General features: G+C 46.2%; 1 protein-coding gene across 2 annotated transcripts in view; it reads right to left on the minus strand.

Moving 5' to 3' along the window:
- plpp3 (phospholipid phosphatase 3) overlaps positions 1-23,116 on the minus strand; it is a 42,779-nt gene that overhangs the window by 12,379 nt on the left and 7,284 nt on the right. The window contains exons 2-5 of one of the 2 annotated variants that reach the window (XM_029750901.1): positions 3,251-3,405; positions 740-832; positions 429-616; positions 62-119 (exon numbers count right to left, since the gene is read on the minus strand). In XM_029750901.1, coding sequence (XP_029606761.1) covers positions 62-119; positions 429-616; positions 740-832; positions 3,251-3,405 — 494 coding nt within the window. Of the gene's footprint in view, positions 1-61; positions 120-428; positions 617-739; positions 833-2,666; positions 2,825-3,250; positions 3,406-23,116 lie in introns of both variants that reach the window. The other variant, XM_029750900.1, reaches the window with a different exon arrangement.

Raw genomic sequence — 23,116 nt, forward strand, 5'->3', positions numbered from 1 at the left:
GTGTGTGTGTGTGTGTGAGTGTGTGAGTGTGTGAGTGTGTGAGTGAGTGAGTGTTACTCACAGTCAAGTAGAGCATAGTAAACATAGAGAAGGAGGCATGTCCTGAGAAGAAGGATTTCCTGAAAAACAAACAAACGTGTACCACCATGAGGGCAGATATCAACAGAGCACAGTATGGAGTATCACATAGTAGAGGGGGCTAGGACTCAGTGTGTGTGTTGTGTGTGTGTGTGTCGTGTGTGTGTGTGTGTGTGTGTGTGTCGTGTGTGTGTTGTGTGTGTGAGTGTGTGTGTGTGTGTGTGTGTCGTGTGTGTGTGTGTGTGTCGTGTGTGTGTGTGTGTGTCGTGTGTGTGTTGTGTTTGTGAGTGTGTGTGTGTGTGTGTGTGTGTGTGTGTGTTGTGTGTGAGTGTGTGTGTGTGCGTACTGACCTGGCTTCCTGTACTTTGCTCTCAGGGCCATTACAGGTGTAAGAGGTGATGTATCCAAGGGAACAGTTGATGGCTGACCAGTCAGGATTACACACGTCCAGGAAATGAGGCCTCATCCTGCCCACTGACACCTTGGCAATGTCTGTGAACGACTGGCTGATGGCACAGCCAAATATAAACACTCCAACCTGGAGGATGCAAACAACCATTAGTACCATGATGTACAACTATTAGCATGAAAACATTTTGTTCTTTTTTTATGTATCATTTATGGTCTGTCTTTACCCTCCCACACCTCTACTGGTACTCACCTGTTTGTAGAGAGATGAGACATAAGGGTTCCCAATGAAAGACTTAGATCCCTCCCTGCGATGGTGAATCCTGTAACACTCTCCTATAACAATCTATATAGAGGAGGAGAGAGGAGAGGAGAGGAGAGGAGAGGAGAGGAGAGGAGAGGAGAGGAGAGGAGAGGAGAGGAGAGGAGAGGAGAGGAGAGGAGAGGAGAGGAGAGGATTTGCAATGAAAAGGTGGAAAGAATTGAACCTTACAAACTCTTGATGCGGCTCTGATGAGTGATACTGTCAACTCTCATGCTGTTAGGTCAAACACGCATGCATGGACACAGTGACAATCTATCGTTAATCATTCTCATGTTGAGTAAGTGAAGACATGGATAAAACAGGGAGGATGGAGAGACAGAGACTGTGAGGATGATGACTAGATAATAGACAGATGGAGAGATGAGCATGGCCTGCCATTCCCTCAGGCACCACTGGTATGATAACTAATGACGAGGCTTTAATGACCGAGGAGCTGATGAAGGGGAGGAAGAGGGGATGAGATGGACAGATGACACCTCTAACAGAGATAGATAGAGATAACACAGCTTATATCTATGGCTCTGGCCTTAGCTCTGTGGGTTAACACTGTCTCATACAATCCTGCAGTGATGTAGTAACACTAGAGCTGAACTGTTCTAGCAGGGCTGCAGTGGGGTACAGCCTAGCCCCCCCCCAAGAGACACAGGGGCACGCCATCCCGTCTGCACACCCCCTGGATCTCTGAATGTCCACACACAGCCCTCTGTGCAACCACCCACCCTCTCCTCTCTCACTATATCTCTCCTTTCCTCTGAGACAGCTAGAGATCTACTGTACCTCAACATTCTCCCCATATACTAATATGAATCCATCTCTCTCTCTCTCTCTCCCTCCCTCCCTCCCTCCCTCCCTCCCTCCCTCCCTCCCTCCCTCCCTCCATCACTCTCCACGCTGCCTATCTCATCCCACTGTGCAGACAGAATCTGTCAGGGATGGCAGCGGGAGATGGAGGGAGAGAAGAGGGGGTTTCCCTGGGGAAAACACAGCCAAGAGGCCATGCTAGGAAAGTGTGTGTGTGTGTGTGTGTGTGTGTGTGTGTGTGTGTGTGTGAGAGAGAGAGTGTCTGCATGCCTGTGTCCGAGTAGGATTGGTGTCAGAATCACAGGAGACACCACTAATGATATACAGATGTGTGGAATCCACCAGCTTATCCACACCATGACCTGTGAGAACACACATGTATATACACACACACACACATACACACACACACACACACACACACACACACACACACACACACACACACACACACACACACACACACACACACACACACACTCCTGGTTTGAATAAGCCGAAGCGCTGAGCTGGTAGCTAGATTGTACCACCATGAGGGCAGATGCCAACAGAGCACAGTCTAGGGTCTCATATAGTAGAGGGGGCTAGGACTCAGTGCAGGGTGTGTGTGTGTGTGTGTGTGTGTGTGTGTGTGTGTGTGTGTGGTGAGCGAGGGCTCTGGGGGCACCAAGCCTAGAGGGCAGGCATGGGAATGTAGTGCATCACAGCAACAGCTAAAACCAGGAGTGTGTGGTTCAAACGCACAAGCACACACACACACACACACACACCCTCCCTCGCTCATCAGAAGAATGGAAACAGTCTGGAGCCAATGCTGGTATGGCAATGGAAAATGACTTCACACAGAGCACACAACACATGAAACAACACATACACAGACAGACAGACAGACAGACAGACAGACAGACAGACAGACAGACAGACAGACAGACAGACAGACAGACAGACAGACAGACAGACAGACAGACAGACAGACAGACAGACAGACAGATGAAGGGATGAGTATGGAGTATGAAGTGAGGGAAAGGAGCGATAGTAAGAGAGGTAGACTTACAGAGAGGATGGCAATAAGAATGCCAGCAGCACAGAGCACAGCATCGCTGATAGTGTCTCCATTTTTATATGGGTACCGGATGGACTCGTCAGAACAGTAAAAACCTCTCTGGTACGGCCGTATGGTGCTAGACTCTATTATCAGGAAGGGCAGGCCAGCTGCACAGAGAGAGAGAGAGAGGGGAGAGATAGAGGAGGGAGAGAGACAGGCGGGAGAGAGAGAAAGAGAGAGAGAGAGAGGAGAGGGGAGAGAGGGAGGGAGAGAGACATAAGGTTAGTGACATGGACACAAACGGGAGGTCGAGGGAGGGGGCGGGTTGCACCAGGGGAACATGGGATAGCAAAGGAGGAGAGAGAAACAGAGGTTGGTCCAACATGGTCGTCTGAGTCTAGAAGAGTGACGGTTGTTGGAGCTCAAATCAGCCAGGGATAGTGATTTAATCACCAAACCTAACCCACTGTTTAAATCTTTCATCTAATATGGTCACTCTGTCTGACCCAGTTGACCATGTAGACCTCCAGGCGTACCCCCTCTCTCCTCCCAGCCTTCCCCAGGCAGAGTGCTCTGTGGTAGGGCAGACTTACGGCCACAATGGGCACAATGAGCCCCACAGCAGTGAGGACGGATGAGGGGATGGTGGAGTTCTTGTAGGAGTAACGCAGACTGACGTCGCTGCAGTAGAATCCACGCTGGTATGGACGCACTGAGGACCGGTGGAGAACCAGGCTTGGCAGCATGACTGCACACACACACACACACAGGTCAACACACACCTGGGACAACTCTCAGACTACACACCTGAGCACGCAACACACGCAGTCAACTTACCTGTGACCTGTGGAGAGAAGCCTACTCTGGTACACAGTGTGTGCTGGTTAGTGGTTAGCAGGACATTCATTAAACCCTTTGTTTACATTGTCAACAACCTCCTGTTGATAGTGTACTGTACTGCGTCAGTCTACTCTGTCAGTTATATGTGTCTCTTTCCTTCCTTCTCCCTCCCTCTTTCTTTCTCTCCCTCCACTCTTTGTCTCTATAGTCAGCTGAATGGTACAGGGCAGTACACAGAGAGTTCACCTGCAAAAACACACAGCAACTGTGGCTGGAGGGGAGAGAGACCGGGGAGAGAGAGACCGGGGAGAAAGAGACTGGGGAGAGAGAGACAGGGGAGAGAGAGACTGGGGAGAGAGAGACTGAGGAGAGAGAGACCGGGGAGAGAGAGACCGGGGAGAGAGAGACCGGGGAGAGAGAGACTGGGGAGAGAGAGACTGGGGAGAGAGAGACTGAAGAGAGAGACAGGGGAGAGAGAGACCGGGGAGAGAGAGACCGGGGAGAGAGAGACAGGGGAGAGAGAGACTGGGGAGAGAGAGACTGGGGGAGAGAGAGACTGGGGAGAGAGACAGGGGAGAGAGAGACTGGGGAGAGAGAGACAGGGGAGAGAGAGACTGGGGAGAAAGAGACTGGGGAGAGAGAGACAGGGGAGAGAGAGACTGGGGAGAGAGAGACAGGGGAGAGAGAGACCGGGGAGAGAGAGACCGGGGAGAGAGAGACCGGGGAGAGAGAGACTGGGGAGAGAGAGACTGGGGAGAGAGAGACTGGGGAGAGAGAGACTGGGGAGAGAGACAGGGGAGAGAGAGACTGGGGAGAGAGAGACAGGGGAGAGACTGAAGAGAGAGACAGGGGAGAGAGAGACCGGGAGAGAGAGACCGGGGAGAGAGAGACCGGGGAGAGAGAGACAGGGGAGAGAGAGACTGGGGAGAGAGAGACTGGGGAGAGAGAGACTGGGGAGAGAGAGACTGAAGAGAGAGACAGGGGAGAGAGACCGGGGAGAGAGAGACCGGGGAGAGAGAGACAGGGGAGAGAGAGACAGGGAAGAGAGAGACTGAGGAGAGAGAGACTGGGGAGAGAGAGACAGGGGAGAGAGAGACTGAAGAGAGTGACAGGGGAGAGAGAGACGGGGGAGAGAGAGACAGGGGAGAGAGAGACTGGGATGAGAGAGACTGAGGAGAGAGAGACAGGGGAGAGAGAGACAGGGGAGAGAGAGACAGGGGAGAGAGAGACTGGGATGAGAGAGACTGAGGAGAGAGAGACAGGGGAGAGAGAGACAGGGGAGAGAGAGACTGGGATGAGAGAGACTGAGGAGAGAGAGACTGGGGAGAGAGAGACTGGGGAGAGAGAGACTGGGGAGAGAGAGACAGGGGAGAGAGAGACTGGGATGAGAGACAGGGGAGAGAGAGACAGGGGAGAGAGAGACTGAGGAGAGAGAGACAGGGGAGAGAGAGACTGAGGAGAGAGAGACTGGGGAGAGAGAGACTGGGGAGAGAGAGACTGGAGAGAGAGAGACTGAAGAGAGAGACAGGGGAGAGAGAGACAGGGGAGAGAGAGACTGAGGAGAGAGACTGGGATGAGAGACTGGGGAGAGAGAGAGCGGGGAGAGAGAGACTGGGGAGAGAGAGACTGAGGAGAGAGAGACTGGGGAGAGAGAGACAGGGGAGAGAGAGACTGAAGAGAGTGACAGGGGAGAGAGAGACGGGGGAGAGAGAGACAGGGGAGAGAGAGACTGGGATGAGAGAGACTGAGGAGAGAGAGACAGGGGAGAGAGAGGACAGGGGAGAGAGAGACAGGGGAGAGAGAGACTGGGATGAGAGAGACTGAGGAGAGAGAGACAGGGGAGAGAGAGACAGGGGAGAGAGAGACTGGGATGAGAGAGACTGAGGAGAGAGAGACTGGGGAGAGAGAGACTGGGGAGAGAGAGACTGGGGAGAGAGAGACAGGGGAGAGAGAGACTGGGATGAGAGACAGGGGAGAGAGAGACAGGGGAGAGAGAGACTGAGGAGAGAGAGACAGGGGAGAGAGAGACTGAGGAGAGAGAGACTGGGGAGAGAGAGACTGGGGAGAGAGAGACTGGAGAGAGAGAGACTGAAGAGAGAGACAGGGGAGAGAGAGACAGGGGAGAGAGAGACTGAGGAGAGAGACTGGGATGAGAGACTGGGGAGAGAGAGAGCGGGGAGAGAGAGACTGGGGAGAGAGAGACTGAGGAGAGAGAGACTGGGATGAGAGACTGAGGAGAGAGAGACTGGGGAGAGAGAGACTGGAGAGAGAGAGACTGAAGAGAGAGAGACTGAGGAGAGAGAGACTGGGATGAGAGACTGGGGAGAGAGAGACAGGGGAGAGAGAGACTGAGGAGAGAGAGACGGATGAGAGACTGAAGAGAGAGAGACTGAGGAGAGAGAGACTGGGGAGAGAGAGACAGGGGAGAGAGAGACAGGGGAGAGAGAGACTGAGGAGAGAGAGACTGGGATGAGAGACTGGGGAGAGAGAGACAGGGGAGAGAGAGACTGAGGAGAGAGAGACTGGGATGAGAGACTGGGGAGAGAGACTGGAGAGAGAGAGACTGAAGAGAGAGACTGGGGAGAGAGAGACAGGGGAGAGAGAGACTGAGGAGAGAGAGACTGAGGAGAGAGAGACTGGGGAGAGAGAGACAGGGGAGAGAGAGACAGGGGAGAGAGAGACTGAGGAGAGCGAGACTGGGATGAGAGACTGGGGAGAGAGAGACTGGGGAGATGCCATGGGCGTGGCATAGCGTTTGGTCGAAGCAAGCAGTCTGGGTAGCCAGGCAAGGTCTCTGACACCCATGTAGAGAGTTATCTCAACACTCGGTTGAGCTTACTTTCAATTCACACACCCTGTGAGACTTCCAGAGACCTATATGGTAAACAGCCAAGCCCATTCTGAGGACTCTCTCCCTCTTTCTCTCTCTTTCTCTCTCTTTCTCTCTCCCTTCATACTCGCCGGGTCCTCGGCGGGAGGGGGGATTCACATGCTAATGTGGAGGAGTGAAAGGAGGTCATGGGCTTAACAAACGTGGGAAACACACACACACACACACACACACACACACACACACACTGTGCTGACCTTCACTAACCTACCTAAACCACTCAAAGAGCTGGGAAGCTCAAGAGGGTGACACAAAAAAAACAGATGAGGGGAGAGAGAGAGAGAGAGAGAGAGGGGGGGCAGCAGTGGGATAAAGAGGAGAGAGAGAGAGAGAGAGGGGGCAGCAGTGGGATAAAGAGGAGAGAGAAAGAGAGAGGGGGCAGCAGTGGGATAAAGAGGAGAGAGAAAGAGAGAGGGGGCAGCAGTGGGATAAAGAGGAGAGAGAGAGAGAGAGAGGCTGATGTCGGACAGTGTCCTCTCTGCCTTGAATGCCTGTTAATAAAAGGCTCTCTGTCCATGCTGTATCCACTCCCTCTCTCTGCCCAGTAGATGCCCAACAAGATATCACCGTTTTATCAATTTAACTTCTGATTCTGACGTTTATCCACGTTTCTCCAAATGTCAAACTTCAAAGTGTTTTTGACACTGTGGGTTGCTCGTCCTGCTCTGCATTGTTCTGAATGGTCAAGTTAAGAGTTAAAGCTTTTGGATAGGATTAAACATGAAGTTTAGGCATTCACTCCGACTGGTTAACTTAAGGGTTAAGATATGGGATAGGGTTGAAATAAAAAACGAGTGTCTACCACTGTGATTGAACACGCGACCTTCGGCTATGGAGTTATGGGATTACGGACATCCGCCACCCCCATCCACGACACCTTAGCAAAACCCAAGCCTATTTGATGGTAATAATGCTCACTGTTGCCCCTAGAGGGGATTGCGTTGTCCCTTTTTCGACACAGTAAAATTGGCTCTGTTAGCGCTACAATACACTGGAATGCAATGCCCATGGACTTGAGAAGCTGCACTGATGATTGTATTTTTAAATTTAAATTGGCTCAAATCTATCCAAACCTTTACACATCAAATCAAATGTTATTTGTCACATGCGCCGAATACAACAGGTGTAAACCTTACAGTGAAATGCTTACTTACAAGCCATTAACCAACAATGCAGTTTTAAGAAAAATACCTAAAAGAAATAAGAAATAAAAGTTACAAATAATTAAAGAGCAGCAGTATAATAACAGTAACGAGGCAGGGGGTACCAGTACAGAGTACCGGCTAGTCGAGGTAATTGAGGTAATATATACATGTGGGTAGAGTTATTAAAGTGACTTGCGCATAGATAACAACAGAGAGTAGCAGCAGCATAAGGGGGGGGGGGGGGGGGGGGGCTGGAGTCTTTGACAATTTTTAGGGCCTCCTCTGACAGTATATAGTATAAAGGTCCTGGATGGCAAGAAGCTTGGCCCCACTGATGTACTGGGCTGTACACACTACCCTCTGTAGTGCCTTGCTGTCGGAGGCCGAGCAGTTGCCATACCAGGCAGTGATGCAACCAGTCAGGATGCTCTCGATGGTGCAACTGTAGAACCTTTTGAGGATCTGAGGACCATTGCCAAATCTTTTCAGTCTCCTGAGGGGGAATAGGTTTTGTCGTGCCCTCTTCACACATGAGTTACTGTATCTGTGGTTCCTCATATGTAAGACAACAGCTGATGATAGTGTTGTTGTTGTTAGAATGATATATTATTGGATGTAATGTATTTGTATTTTGTATTGTTTTAGTGAGTATTTGTATAGTGGCTGTGTAAAAGCCCTTATCTGCCCAGGGACTATGGGTGCAAATTAGCTTTTGGCTAACCCCGGCACATTTATATGGATGTTGCATTATTGATGTTAATGTGCATTGTTCCCTATAAATAAAATATATAAATAGTGGCCGGTTCTGAAGGCATTTCCTGACGTTCTCAGGACATGGACAGACGTCCAGTTTCGAAGTCAATCTTGAGCGATCTGGCTGAGATGCCAGTCCTGTATTATCCTGCCCACCATGCCATCTCTATGAGAGCAGCCTGGTATGTAGGCATTCTCTTCATACCATCCCCCCCAAAGTGAGTGAGAGAGGGCGAGACGGAGGGAGCGGCAGAAAGAAAGAAAGAGGTGGCAGGGCTGCTGGCGAGAGCCCAGCTGGACTTGAGTGAATTAAATAAAGATCTTTCATGGGGTCACATCCAGAGATATGGGAGAAGGAGGGAGAGAGAGACAGAGGAGAGAATGGAGAGAGGAGGGAAGAGGGACGTGGGTGGTTTTACGAGCAGAGTGGTAGTGCTCAGTGGAAAGTTTCTATTAGTCTTATCGGATTCTGGTACGCACTTCTCTCCTCTAGACTGAGAGGGAAACCGCAGAACACGCGTGAGAGAGAGAAAGAGAGAGAGAGCACAGTAAGAGAACGGGAGAGGGAGAGGGTGAAGAAAGCTGTTTACACACAATTATATTTCCAATATCCAACTTTTAATCTACTGACAACAATATGGGCAATTACCAACCGCAGGCCTGTAGGTGTGTGTGCGTGCGTGTGCGCGTGTGCGTGCGTGTGTGTGCGTGTGCATGTGTGTGTGTGAGCGTGTATGAGAGAGATTACAGCTGGCGCCTGTTTGATTGGCTTTGTGGTTAATTTTGCCGCTGCCAATTAGAGGACCGATTCCTCTCTGAAACTCTAGTGGCACTATACAGGGCTTTAGACCCAGGCAGGATTATAACTACACTCTGATGGCTAGGGGAGGGAGGGAGGGAGGGAGGGAGGGAGGGAGGGAGGGGAGGGAGGGGAAAGGAAAGGATGGGGGTGAATGAGGGTGAATGACGGGAGGTGTAGAGGAGAGGAAGAAGCATTGTGATCTGCTCTAAACAGAGGATTTCCTCTTGTGTCTCGCTGTCTCAGTCATACCAGCCCTGACTGCGGAGACAGGGGGCCAGGGGTCAAGGATAGAGGGGGAGGGGAAGAGACTAAAGGGTTTGACCCTGTTCGCCCTGCTAGTCTATTAAAGCTACAATCCTCCTCCTCTTCTCCTCCTCCTCCTCCTCCTTTTCTGTCTCTCCGCTGCATGAAGATGGATCAGCTCAGCGTTAGTGTGTAAAGCTAAACTTCAGGGCCTAACTGTACACTCGCCAAATAGCCTACATGCCAATCGCCAAATGCTTTTGGGAACGGGCAGAAAAAGTTCACATCAATCCACAGAGACAAAGAGGACAATGTCGGAGTTTCATTTAGTAAGAGAAAAGCTGCGAAATGGAGAGCTGAAAAGAAAGAGATGGGGAGAGGGAGAGAAAAGATCTGATGAAGTGGTAAAACAGGATGATAGCGAAATTATGAGCAGAAACATACTGTATCTAAATCAGGCAGCAAAAACAAAAACTAATTCTGCCGTCTCTGACTGTAGCCTACAGCGCATTTTCTATATTAGTGATTTAGGGTCGGCTGAGGGCCTCAGATTATCACTTTATCACAAATAGTCTGGTGGTTGCGGACGGGTTGTTAGCAATTGCGGGCGGGTGAACAAACAGCACCACAGCACCACTAGCGTGCGTGTGTACGTGCGTGTGTACTCGTGACAGGGCTCTTTGAGAGAAAGCTGGACAGACTGGGGAGAAAAAGGGAGGGAAAAGGACAGGGAGAGAGATAGAGGGAGAGGTCGAAAAGGAGGGGGTGAAAGAGTTCAGGAGGCTACCTGACAACTTTCTGACGAACTGAACATTCTATCTGCTCCTTATTGATGACATAATAAAGGTCTGCTAATCCAATCGTTAGCTAAGCTCCAGTTCCGGATTAGAACAAAGGGTTAAAACTCCCTAGCAACCCGATTCACACAGGTACCACAGCTCTAATATGTCTGGTCCATTAACTGTGTTATCAGGGCCTATCTGAGCCCAGGGCAGTTGGGGGCCTGGTCGCTGGTCTGCTCTGATAAGCTGTGTGTACGTGTGTGCATGTATCTGTGTGTGCGAGTGCATGCGTGCGTGCGTATGTGTGTGTGTGTGGCAGGAGGAGGAGCTGTGTGAAGAATGGGTGGCTGGGCACCAGTTCCGCTAGCCCGGTGGCATTGTTCTGATCTGACCCGTCAATGCCAGCGGGTGTGTGTGTGTGTGTGTGTGTGTGTGTGTGTGTGTGTGTGTGTGTGTGTGTGTGTGTGTGTGTGTGTGTGTGTGTGAGAGAGAGAGAGAGAGACTGGACCTCTGAGAACGGCTAGGGGGCTGGTGGAGGATAATTAGTGGGGGTTCCCATGGCCATACACACTGTCATATTATATACAACATGTTGTTTAGCTGCTTGGCTGTTACCAGCATTGATGCATTAATAGCATTCAGTCAAGTGACAGAGCGAGAGACAGATACTCCACTGTCCTAGATACTCCACTGTTCTCTCTTAGAGAGAACGTTGGGTTAAATATGGCCCTGCACTTGGTGACTGGTGTGTGTGTGTGTGTGTGTGTGTGTGTGTGTGTGTGTGTGTGTGTGTGTGTGTGTGTGTGTGTGTGTGTTACGTGGGCATTAAGGTACGGTATGTGTGGACCCTGAGGAACTCTTTAGGAGTGTGCTATTCCACTTTGCAAGGTTAGAGGTCAGGGATCAAGGGTCAGGGGTTAAGGGTTAAGAGATCACATGAGATCAGTGCAAGCCTGAAATACTGTACTACCAATGACTTGAACAGCTTTAGCATAGCAGCTACAATCTCTCATCTCTTCTCCTTTCCTTCCTTCTCCTCACCTCTCCTCTCCCTCTCCTTTACTCTCTCTGCTCTCATTTTCAATTGTACTTTTCAATTCTACGCCATAGCTGATCTGTGTATGAGTGTGTTTGGGAGGGTTTTGTCTGTGCAAGCTGCTGATGTCACTCACACATACACAAACACACAGAGAGAGAGAGACAAGCTGCAGAATCAGCAGAGCACTGTACAGTGTGAATGGCCTCTTTTCTCCTGCAGTGAAAGGGCAGCCAGCTAGCCAGGGTTAGGGCTAGGCAGGGTTAGGGCTAGGCAGGGTTAGGACTAGGCAGGGTTAGGGCTAGGCAGGCATAGGGCTAGGCAGGGTTAGGGCTAGGCAGGGTTAGGGCTAGGCAGGCATAGGGCTAGGCAGGGTTAGGGCTAGGCAGGTATAGGGCTAGCCAGGGTTAGGGCTAGGCAGGGTTAGGGCTAGCCAGGGTTAGGGCTAGGCAGGCATAGGGCTAGGCAGGGTTAGGGCTAGGCAGGGTTAGGGCTAGGCAGGGTTAGGGCTAGGCAGGGTTAGGGCTAGCCAGGCATAGGGTTAGGCAGGGTTAGGGCTAGGCAGGGTTAGGGCTAGCCAGGGTTAGGGCTAGGCAGGGTTAGGGCTAGCCAGGGTTAGGGCTAGCCAGGGTTAGGGCTAGGCAGGGCAGGGGGCGAAGGGTGCTTGCTCTGAGAGATTTTATTCACACCAATAAACGTCCAGCCTTTTACACACAGGCACCTGATAGGACAGCCTCTGGGCCAGGGGTCTTTACAGACAGGCACCTGCAAAAGACAGCCTCTGAGGTCCTTGCTCCAGCTCCCTTTACCCCTGACCTCTAAACCTTAATGCTATAATCCTACATCAATTTTTGGACTTATAAATGAATGACACATACCCATTGATTCTTGAAGAATATAACTTAGAAATGCCTCATTAGCTTAGATCAACTGTCCTACCCCATCAGAACCCAAGATATAAGCTTGTTTTACTCCAATGTTTGTAAACAATGCAAATGTCAACAAACACTGCATAGCCTCAAAACATGGTTAAAACTATACATTTGATATCATGGATGGTCAGTCCTTGATTTTCTGTCATTGATTGTGTTTGGTGCAGTATTTCTCAAGTGAAAAAATGTGCATGAAAAGGATTCGTCTCTCCTTGAATGACAACACACACTTAATTGAAGAATCCCTAATGTTGACCAATCGTAGACTTCGGGTACCGACTTCGGCTTGCCTCGAGAAATGTGTTGTGTGTGCATGAACAGCCGAAAAACATCCTTGCCAAAGACCAAAAGGAACCCAAACATCACAAAACGTCGTCATAATATATGCAGGAACTGTTCCGAACTGTTTTGGCTGGGAAGCATGCGGACGCTGTTAGTCTTCTCTCCATAATAAGGGGGAACCCAACATGGCCCTTTTGAGGCAGAGCTGCTGTGCTCAGAGATCAAATGATTTGATCTTCCACCTGCTCCTGTGCCAGACCCCATGGGGACTGGGGAGTCCAGCACACTGCTTCCATCATGTTATATCTGCTTTAGGCGGGAAACCCGAGACCCCATAGGACCCCAGCAGCACACAGATCCCAGGGCTTTATAGTATAGAGCGTAAAGAACAGTATATAGAATAGAGCCGTCTGTCAGGCCAGCTGGGCGTTCCTCTACTGGTGCTATAATGGTATTATTACCTTGTAGGACAAAGACCTGGTCTGGAAAGTAGGGCTGGAGGCCCTTTGAAAGCTGATGACTCCCCCCACCCCCACCCCATTCCTCTATTTCTCTACTCGTTCCCCTCTCCTCATACCCTCCTCCTTTCTCCACCCGTCCTTACCGCCAGACCCCGATATCAGAGGCTCAGAGCACCAGAGCACCAGCTGTCACTAAGGGAAGAGTGTACTGTCTCTGTCTGGACTAGAGATCAGGGCCTGCTACCCCTCTCAATTCCATTCAATTCAAGGGGCTTTATTAGCATGGGAAACACATGTTAACATTGCCAAAGCGAGTGAGGTAGATAATATACAAGAGTGAAATAAACAATAAAAATGAACAGTAAACATTACACTCACAGAAGTTCCAAAAGAATAAAGACATTTCAAATGTCATATTATGTATATATACAGTGTTGTAACAACGGTTGTCTCTCTCTCTCTCTCTGTGTGTGTGTGTGTGTGTGTGTGTGTGTGTGTGTGTGTGTGTGTGTGTGTGTGTGTGTGTGTGTGCATGCACGTGGACATGTTTAACTATACTTGTGGGGACATTTTGTTAGTCCCCACAAGGTCAAATGCTATTTCTAGGGGGTTTAGGATTAAGGTTAGAATTAGTGTTAGGGTTAGAATTAGGTTTAGGGTTAGGTTTAGGGTTAAGGTTAGGTTTTGAGATTAAGGTTAGGGTTAAGGTTAGGTTTTGAGATTAAGGTTAGGGTTAAGGTTAGAGTTAGGTTTAGGGGTCAGGGAAAATAGGATTTTGAATGGGACTGAATGTTGTGTCCCCACAAGATTAGTTGAACAATAAAAAAATTAAAAATCTATTTCACCTTTATTTAATAACCAGGTAGGCCAGTTGAGAACAAGTTCTCATTTACAACTGCGACCTGGCCAAGATAAAGCAAAGCAGTGCGACAAAAACAACAACACAGAGTTACACATGGGATAAACAAACGTACAGTCAATAACACAATATAAAATCTTTAAATATGTAAATTAAGTAAGGAGGTAAGGCAATAAATAGGCCATAGTGGCAAAGTAATTACAATTTAGCAATTAACACTGGAGTGATAGATATGCAGATGAGGATGTGCAAGTAGAAATAATGGTGTGCAAAAGAGCAGAAAAAAAACGAAAACAAATATGGGGATGAGGTAGGTAGTTAGTTGGATGGGCTATTTACAGATGGGCTGTGTACAGCTGCAGCGACCGGTAAGCTGCTCTGACAGCCAATGCTTGAAGTTAGTGAGGGAGATATAAGACAAGACTGTGTGTGTGTGTGTGTGTGTGTGTGTGTGTGTGTGTGTGTGTGTGTGTGTGTGTGTGTGTGTGTGTGTGTGTGTGTGTGTGTGTGTGTGTGTGTGTGTGTGTGTGTGTGTGTGTGTGTGTGTGCATGCTCAAAGAAGCAAGTGTGAGCTTCTGTTTCTATCAAGACAATGGGTGTTAAATCCCGGCTATAGTGTGAGCGGCCTCAGTATTGTTCTCCAGTTATTAAGCAGTGACCCTCTCCTCTCCAGCCCTCTGTATGTAAACAGGATAGAGAGAGTGTCAGAGAGAAGGATAAGAACTAACAGCCTTATGACAGCCTCTTAACCGCCTCTTGCTGGATAAGACTACATCCAAACAATAGAATCACGAAGTCTGATATGCAGCCCCAGAAAGCCTCTGTAACATTTGTCTCCTGTCAACTAAATAACCAGCCAATGACAAGGAGGGAGGGCGGGAGTAGCTGAGAGATACACAAGAAGTGAGGAACTAACTCTCTCTCTCCCTCTATCTCCCCTCTCTCCATCTCTCCCCCTCCATCTCTCCCCCTCCATCCCTCCCCCTCCATCCCTCTCTCTCTCCCTCTATCTCCATCTCTCCCCCTCCATCCCTCTCTCTCTCCCTCTATCTCCATCTCTCCCCCTCCATCTCTCCCCCTCCATCTACCCCGAGGACTATTAGTGCTCGTTAGCGGCACAAAGAGCCCAGACTCATCAAAAGAACCATTGTTCCCCAAAACAGTGAATATCTCCCCACCCCCAGAGAGAGAGAGAGAGAGAGAGAGAGAGAGAGAGAGAGAGAGAGAGAGAGAGAGAGAGATAGAGAGAGAGATAGAGAGAGAGAGAGAGAGATACAGAGAGAGAGAGAGAGAGAGAGAGAGAGTCAGTATTGAGGCCAGAGGGGCCCGTGTGACAGTGAAGAGAAGAGACGGAGAGATGAGGCCCTGTCAAGGATGGTAGGGACAAAGCGAAGAGAGAGAGAGAGACAGAAGGGGCTGTCTGATGTTTATGTGTGATGCCCACACACAGAATTCCACAGAGCACACACTCGAAACGTCAACTTGAAACCCACACTTAGAACATACAGCTAAACACCCTGGAATTATAATCAAGAGTTGAAGACCACTCTAAAACTGTTTGTGGAGGAAAGACACATGCACGATCAGACACCCACACACACACAGACAGGGGAGTAAGATCAGAGGATCAGAGGGCAGTTCAAGTGAATCGTCATCATTATTCCTATCACACACGCTGGCTACAGAAAGCACAAAGGGCACCGCATATGGCAAGCACAAATACGCTGCCCGCACAGCCAGACCAGTCTGTTACACTAACATATCTAATGACAGCCCTGAGGCCTCAGAAACCCCGCAAGTGTATCATTATCATCTAGCCGTACAACCAGTAGCCTCAAACACCAGCTGTGACTGTGTGTGTGTGTGTGTGTTGTGTTTGCCATATGCCATCCCCTTGTGTATGCTGTCACGTAACCAGTACAACCAGCAGCCGGAGACCAGGTGGCTGTTTAAGGGGAAACACATCAGCCTGGGCATGATGCCACTTAGATTATAAACACGCACTCACACTCTTAGAAGTCTGAGTGCCCTATATGAAGGTTGGCGTAGACAACATGCAAGGAGCTAAGTCTAGTTATGTAAGGTGGTAATACTGGAGCTAAAGCCTCAGGAGCTAACTCACCTTCTACGCAACAGAACACAGCCTCTGTATAGAGAAGGAATCCATACCATAACAAACGCATAGGCTCAACCCTAGCCCCATAGCAACTGAACCATAATACCACCATATCACAATACCAAACCAGAAATGTCCTGTATACTATAGACATCATGTCCACATGCGTGACCCTCTAACAGCAGGGTTATTCAACTCTTACCCTACGAGGTCCAGAGCCTGCTGGTTGTCTGTTCTACCTGATTGCACACACCTAAAGGTCTAAATCAGTCCCTGATTAGAGAGGGGAAATGAAGAAAGAAAAGGCTGTGGAACTGTCTTCAACGTCCAGAGTTGAGTTTGAGGGCTCTATAGGTTAGTGTGGCCCTGTATCAATGCACAGAACTGTAAATAATGGTGTGTGTGTGTGTATGTGTGCTTACAATAAATGTCAGGCATAACACTGCAGGCCTCCTGTTCTCTCTCAGACTAAAACCTCTGTAGCAGAATACAGCCATGGAAGAGCAAGAAGAGAAATGAGCGGGGATATACATATCACATAGATTACGGAGATTATATACCATCTCTAGTCAACCCAATAATGGTTTATGTTCTCTCTTGAAGGAAAGAGGTCTGTAAACGTACCGGTAGTGCGTGTGAGTTTAAACACAGCTCCTCTTCCCATATCAGCCTGACGGCTCCCACTCGAACTGCTGTCTGTCTGTAGCGCGTGGGACAAGTCGCCGTGTGTCCTCTAAACCAGGGCTCTCCGACCTTGTTCCTGGACAGCTAGGGTTGGAGAGCCCTGGTCTAGAGCAGACCCGTAAAAGATTGCAATACTGTACTTCCTGGAGCAACCATATCTGTAAACACAACTGTGTTTGGTCTACTGGAGAATAAACAGCACCACTCACAACAATTAACCCAAAATCTGTTTGGTGTGTGTGTGTTAGTGTGTGTTTACAGTTGTGACATGAGCCACCTATGGTTAGATTAGTCATCCATCCAACAGGCGCCTGGCTAACACTAGGTCTACCAGGCTGCAAGTAAACTACCCACATTCCTCCCTCTACAGGGTCCCACTACCACCATCACTCCACTGATTGAGCGACGGAGAGGGAGAGGGGGCTGGCAAAGTGGGGTTAGAGGGAGGTAGAGGGGTGGAGGAGAGGGGGCTGGCAAAGCGGGGTTAGAGGGAGGTAGAGGGGTGGAGGAGAGGGGGCTGGCAAAGTGGGGTTAGAGGGAGGTAGAGGGGTGGAGGAGAGGGGAGGAGGAGAGGGGAGGAGGAGAGGGGTGGAGGAGAGGGGTGGAGGAGAGGGGAGGAGGAGGAGTAGGAGGCTGGAAAGAGGACGGTTTTACGTTTCACAGCAAAGTGAGACACACCTACATCCGACCCACACTACCTTTCCCGTTTCCCACCCTTTCCTGAGTGCCCCTACACACACACACACACACACACACGCATGCACACACACACGCACGCACACGCATGCACACACACACACACGCATGCACACACACACGCATGCACACACACACACATGCACACGCACACGCATGCACACACACGCACACACACACGCATGCACACACACACGCACTTGCACACGCATCTACACACACGCACACGCGCACACGCATGCACACACACACACACGCACACGCACACGCACACACACACACACACACAATTACGCCAGATGTCAAGAGAGTTCGGTACTGCTGGCTGATGAGGAATGTAAGAAATTCTGTTAAATATTTATAGAGCCAGTCAGTCAGTCAGAATAAAGTGTCTGAGGAGGGATACTGATGTCATACTGGGGAGATAGAGTATAGGGTTAAAGTTATGTATGTGATTGAATGGGTTAAAGTTAGGTAAAACTGCTGTAATGTAATGCTGTAAGTCTTAATGGGAGGTAGAGACAAGGGTTATTGCTAACAGCCGCTATAGGAGGTTAACGTTAGTATAGGCTAATTCCCCTGGACTCTAATGCTATTCACACAAACACACATTACCTCAAATCTCAAATTCAGTGACGTTAGGAAATTTTAATAATAATGAATATGCTCCCGCTCTTCCCCCCTGGCGCTCGAGGGCGCCAGGCTGCCCTGCATTACGCACTCCTACCACCATCATTACGCACACCTGCCTTCCCTCGTCACGCACATCAGCGATATTGGACTCACCTGGACTCACTCACCTGTTTATTACCTCCCCTATATTTGTCAATTCCCCAGCTCTGTTCCCCGCTGCTGCATTGATTGTTGTTTGTCATTGTGTATCTGTGTTCTGACGCTGTTCCTGTCTTGCTCTTTGTCTGTTCATAATTAAATGTCAACTCCCCGTACGTGCTTCTCATCTCTGGCGTCGCTCCTTACATAATAAGATTGGTCGCTATAGAGACATTTGCTTAGCTACATTTACTTAGCATTTACTTACACTGTTTGTTGCTTTCTGAGCAGCCAACTGGATTAAAAGTCAGAGTGGAGAGGAGAGAGAGGGAGGGACTGGAATTTATATTCTGAGAAAGATGCCAACCTTGAATAGTTCCCCAGCTCTAGTCTGAACATGAACACACAGGCATACAAATACACACACAGACACACACACACACAGACACTCATTGCTCCAGTCCCGCAGCATCTCTCCACCTAGAACACGTCTTCTAACAAACATCTGCAATCTCAACTCACCCGCTCTCAAACAGCCCTGGGATGCTGTGTGCGTGCACGTGGCGTGTGTGTATTTTCAATGTTCGTGCATGCTCTTTCCAACTATGCGAATCAGCAGATGCTGTAATATGTGTCCAACAGCCAGTATGGGATTAAGGACTAGAGCTCAACTGTTTACTGTCTGTCTGTCTGTCTCAATCCCTCTCTGGGCTGCTGTTCTCTCTGACTGTATAGAAGCTGGTTTATATATTATCTCTGATTTATACAAGAGGAACAGGAGGGTCTATAAACTGCCTGCCTAGACTGTGTTCACCAGAACCCTGCATGTGTTGGGGGAGTGGCAGGTAGTACTCTGTCTTATCCCTGAGGTTCTCCTGCCACTTAAACATCACCATCGGACGCCCTCACACACACACACACACACACCCACCCACTTGCAGCACACACTCGGGTAAGGACAAAGCCCATTCACAATCGTACATTCTTCAAGTCCTCCACACTCGCATTCCTCCCCCTTTCATTCCCCCTGATAGCCCCCCTCTATCTCCTCTTCTCTTTCTCTAGATTCATCCCTGCGTCCCTCACCCCCACGCCACTAAACCAGGCCAGTGAATAAAAACAGACAGCTTGTCCAGGTTTAGCATCACAAAGAAAGAGAGTGAGAGTGTGTGTGTGTGTGTGTGTGTGCGTGTGTGTGTATGTGCACGTGTGTGTGTGTGTGTGCATACCAGCCTGTGTTTCTAAAGTGGAAGAAGTTGGTTTGTGGAGGAAATGTGCTCCACGTGGATTCAAAGACTCACAGAGTTTATATAAAACAGTGTATCTGTTTCTGAGTTTATATAAAACAGTGTATCTGTTTCTGAGTTTATATGAAACAGTGTATCTGTTTCTGAGTTTATATGAAACAGTGTATCTGTTTCTGAGTTTACATAAAACAGTGTACCTGTTTCTGAGTTTATATAAAACAGTGTATCTGTTTCTGAGTTTATATAAAACAGTGTATCTGTTTCTGAGTTTATATAAAACAGTGTATCTGTTTCTGAGTTTATATGAAACAGTGTATCTGTTTCTGAGTTTATATGAAACAGTGTATCTGTTTCTGAGTTTATATAAAACAGTGTATCTGTTTCTGAGTTTATATAAAACAGTGTATCTGTTTCTGAGTTTATATAAAACAGTGTATCTGTTTCTGAGTTTATATAAAACAGTGTATCTGTTTCTGAGTTTTTGTAAAACAGTGTATCTGTTTCTGAGTTTTTAAAAAACAGTGTATCTGTTTCTGAGTTTATATAAAACAGTGTATCTGTTTCTGAGTTTATATAAAACAGTGTATCTGTTTCTGAGTTTATATGAGTTTATATAAAACAGTGTATCTGTTTCTGAGTTTATATGAGTTTACATAAAACAGTGTATGTGTTTCTGAGTTTATATGAGTTTATATAAAACAGTGTATCTGTTTCTGAGTTTATATAAAACAGTGTATCTGTTTCTGAGTTTATATGACTTTATATGAAACAGTGTATCTGTTTCTGAGTTTATATAAAACAGTGTATCTGTTTCTGAGTTTATATGAGTTTATATAAAACAGTGTCTCTGTTTCTGAGTTTATATAAAACAGTGTATCTGTTTCTGAGTTTATATAAGTTTATATAAAACAGTGTATCTGTTTCTGAGTTTATATAAAACAGTGTATCTGTTTCTGAGTTTATATGAGTTTATATAAAACAGTGTATCTGTTTCTGAGTTTATATAAAACAGTGTATGTGTTTCTGAGTTTATATGAGTTTATATAAAACAATGTATCTGTTTCTGAGTTTATATAAAACAGTGTATCTGTTTCTGAGTTTATATGAAACAGTGTATCTGTTTCTGAGTTTATATGAAACAGTGTATCTGTTTCTGAGTTTATATAAAACAGTGTATCTGTTTCTGAGTTTATATAAAACAGTGTATCTGTTTCTGAGTTTTTAAAAAACAGTGTATCTGTTTCTGAGTTTATATAAAACAGTGTATCTGTTTCTGAGTTTATATAAAACAGTGTATCTGTTTCTGAGTTTATATGAGTTTATATAAAACAGTGTATCTGTTTCTGAGTTTATATGAGTTTACATAAAACAGTGTATGTGTTTCTGAGTTTATATGAGTTTATATAAAACAGTGTATCTGTTTCTGAGTTTATATAAAACAGTGTATCTGTTTCTGAGTTTATATGACTTTATATGAAACAGTGTATCTGTTTCTGAGTTTATATAAAACAGTGTATCTGTTTCTGAGTTTATATGAGTTTATATAAAACAGTGTCTCTGTTTCTGAGTTTATATAAAACAGTGTATCTGTTTCTGAGTTTATATAAGTTTATATAAAACAGTGTATCTGTTTCTGAGTTTATATAAAACAGTGTATCTGTTTCTGAGTTTATATGAGTTTATATAAAACAGTGTATCTGTTTCTGAGTTTATATAAAACAGTGTATGTGTTTCTGAGTTTATATGAGTTTATATAAAACAATGTATCTGTTTCTGAGTTTATATGAGTTTATATGAAACAGTGTATCTGTTTCTGAGTTTATATAAAACAGTGTATGTGTTTCTGAGTTTATATGAGTTTATATAAAACAGTGTATCTGTTTCTGAGTTTATATAAAACAGTGTATCTGTTTCTGAGTTTATATAAGACAGTGTATCTTTTTCTGAGTTTATATAAAACAGTGTATCTGTTTCTGAGTTTTTATAAAACAGTGTATCTGTTTCTGAGTTTTTATAAAACAGTGTATCTGTTTCTGAGTTTATATAAGACAGTGTATCTGTTTCTGAGTTTATATGAGTTTATATAAAACAGTGTATCTGTTTCTGAGTTTTTAAAAAACAGTGTATCTGTTTCTGAGTTTTTATAAAACAGTGTATCTGTTTCTGAGTTTATATGAGTTTATATAAAACAGTGTATCTGTTTCTGAGTTTATATGAGTTTACATAAAACAGTGTATGTGTTTCTGAGTTTATATGAGTTTATATAAAACAGTGTATCTGTTTCTGAGTTTATATAAAACAGTGTATCTGTTTCTGAGTTTATATAAAACAGTGTATCTGTTTCTGAGTTCATATGACTTTATATGAAACAGTGTATCTGTTTCTGAGTTTATATAAAACAGTGTATCTGTTTCTGAGTTTATATGAGTTTATATAAAACAGTGTATCTGTTTCTGAGTTTATATAAAACAGTGTATCTGTTTCTGAGTTTATATGAGTTTATATAAAACAGTGTATCTGTTTCTGAGTTTATATAAAACAGTGTATCTGTTTCTGAGTTTATATGAGTTTATATAAAACAGTGTATCTGTTTCTGAGTTTATATAAAACAGTGTATCTGTTTCTGAGTTTATATAAAACAGTGTATCTGTTTCTGAGTTTATATAAAACAGTGTATCTGTTTCTGAGTTTATATGAGTTTATATAAAACAGTGTATCTGTTTCTGAGTTTATATGAGTTTATATAAAACAGTGTATCTGTTTCTGAGTTTATATGCTAGAGATGAAATAGTTGAAACAGTGTGTGTGTGTCTAGGGTTTTTCAATACCAAACCAATAGAAATGTAACTCACTGGTTGTAAATCAACTGTTTCTAGACTGAAATAAGCTACGTTTATGAAGCAAATGCTACACTGAGTACACAAAACATTAGGAACACCTGCTCTTTCCATGACATAGACTGACCAGGTAAATCCAGGTGAAAGGCATCATCGATTATTGATGTCACTTCTTAAATCCACTTCAGTCAGTGTAGATGAAGGGGAGGAGACAGGTTAAATAAGGATTGTTAAGCTTTGAGACAGCTAAGATATGGATTGTGTGTGTGTGCCACTCAAGAGGGTGAATGGGCAAGACAAAAGATTTAAGTGCCTTTGAACGGGGTTTGGTAGTAGGTGCCAGGCACACCAGTTTGAGTGGGTCAAGAACTGCAACTGCAATGCTCAACAGTTTCCGTGTGTATCAAGGAAGTTCCACCACCCAAAGGACATCCAGCCAACTTGACACAACTGTGGGAAGCATTGGAGTCAACATGGGCCAGCATCCCTGTGGAATGCTTCGTCACCTTGTACAGTCCATTTCCCAACGAATTGCGGCTGTTCTGAGGGCAAAAGGGGGTGAAACTCAATATTAGGAAGGTGTTTCTAATTTGTTATACACTCAGTGAATATCAGATCAGTTGTTAGAGCTATTATGGTTCTTATCTTTCACCTGCTCCCTTGCTACATTTCCTACCATCTCTCTCTCTCTCTCTCTCTCTCTCTCTCTCTGGACATTTCCTTATAAAAGGATGTCAAATTGGGTGTCAAATGAAAGCTAAGACTATATATTTTATTTAATTTTTTATTAATGCATATATACATTTCTCAATAATTTTCCAGTCTAAAAATGTAGAATAAGCAAAGGCTTTGAATTTTGGTCAAACAGATCTTAGAAGGGTCTTAGACCACATCTACCAGAAAATGTCTTAAAAGGTATTAAAAATACATCAAAACACAGTAATGTTGAAGTAAAGACCCCTCACAACGAATATCAACACTTTTGTTTAGTTATGGAGAAATGATTTATCTTCTGTAAGTTTAAGAAAAAGGACCTTCTGCCTTGCAATTCTGTTACCAAAAACCTACATATCTTGAAAATAT

Source organism: Salmo trutta, chromosome 4, assembly GCF_901001165.1.
Source record: "Salmo trutta chromosome 4, fSalTru1.1, whole genome shotgun sequence".
In the NCBI taxonomy this organism is placed as follows: domain Eukaryota; kingdom Metazoa; phylum Chordata; class Actinopteri; order Salmoniformes; family Salmonidae; genus Salmo; species Salmo trutta.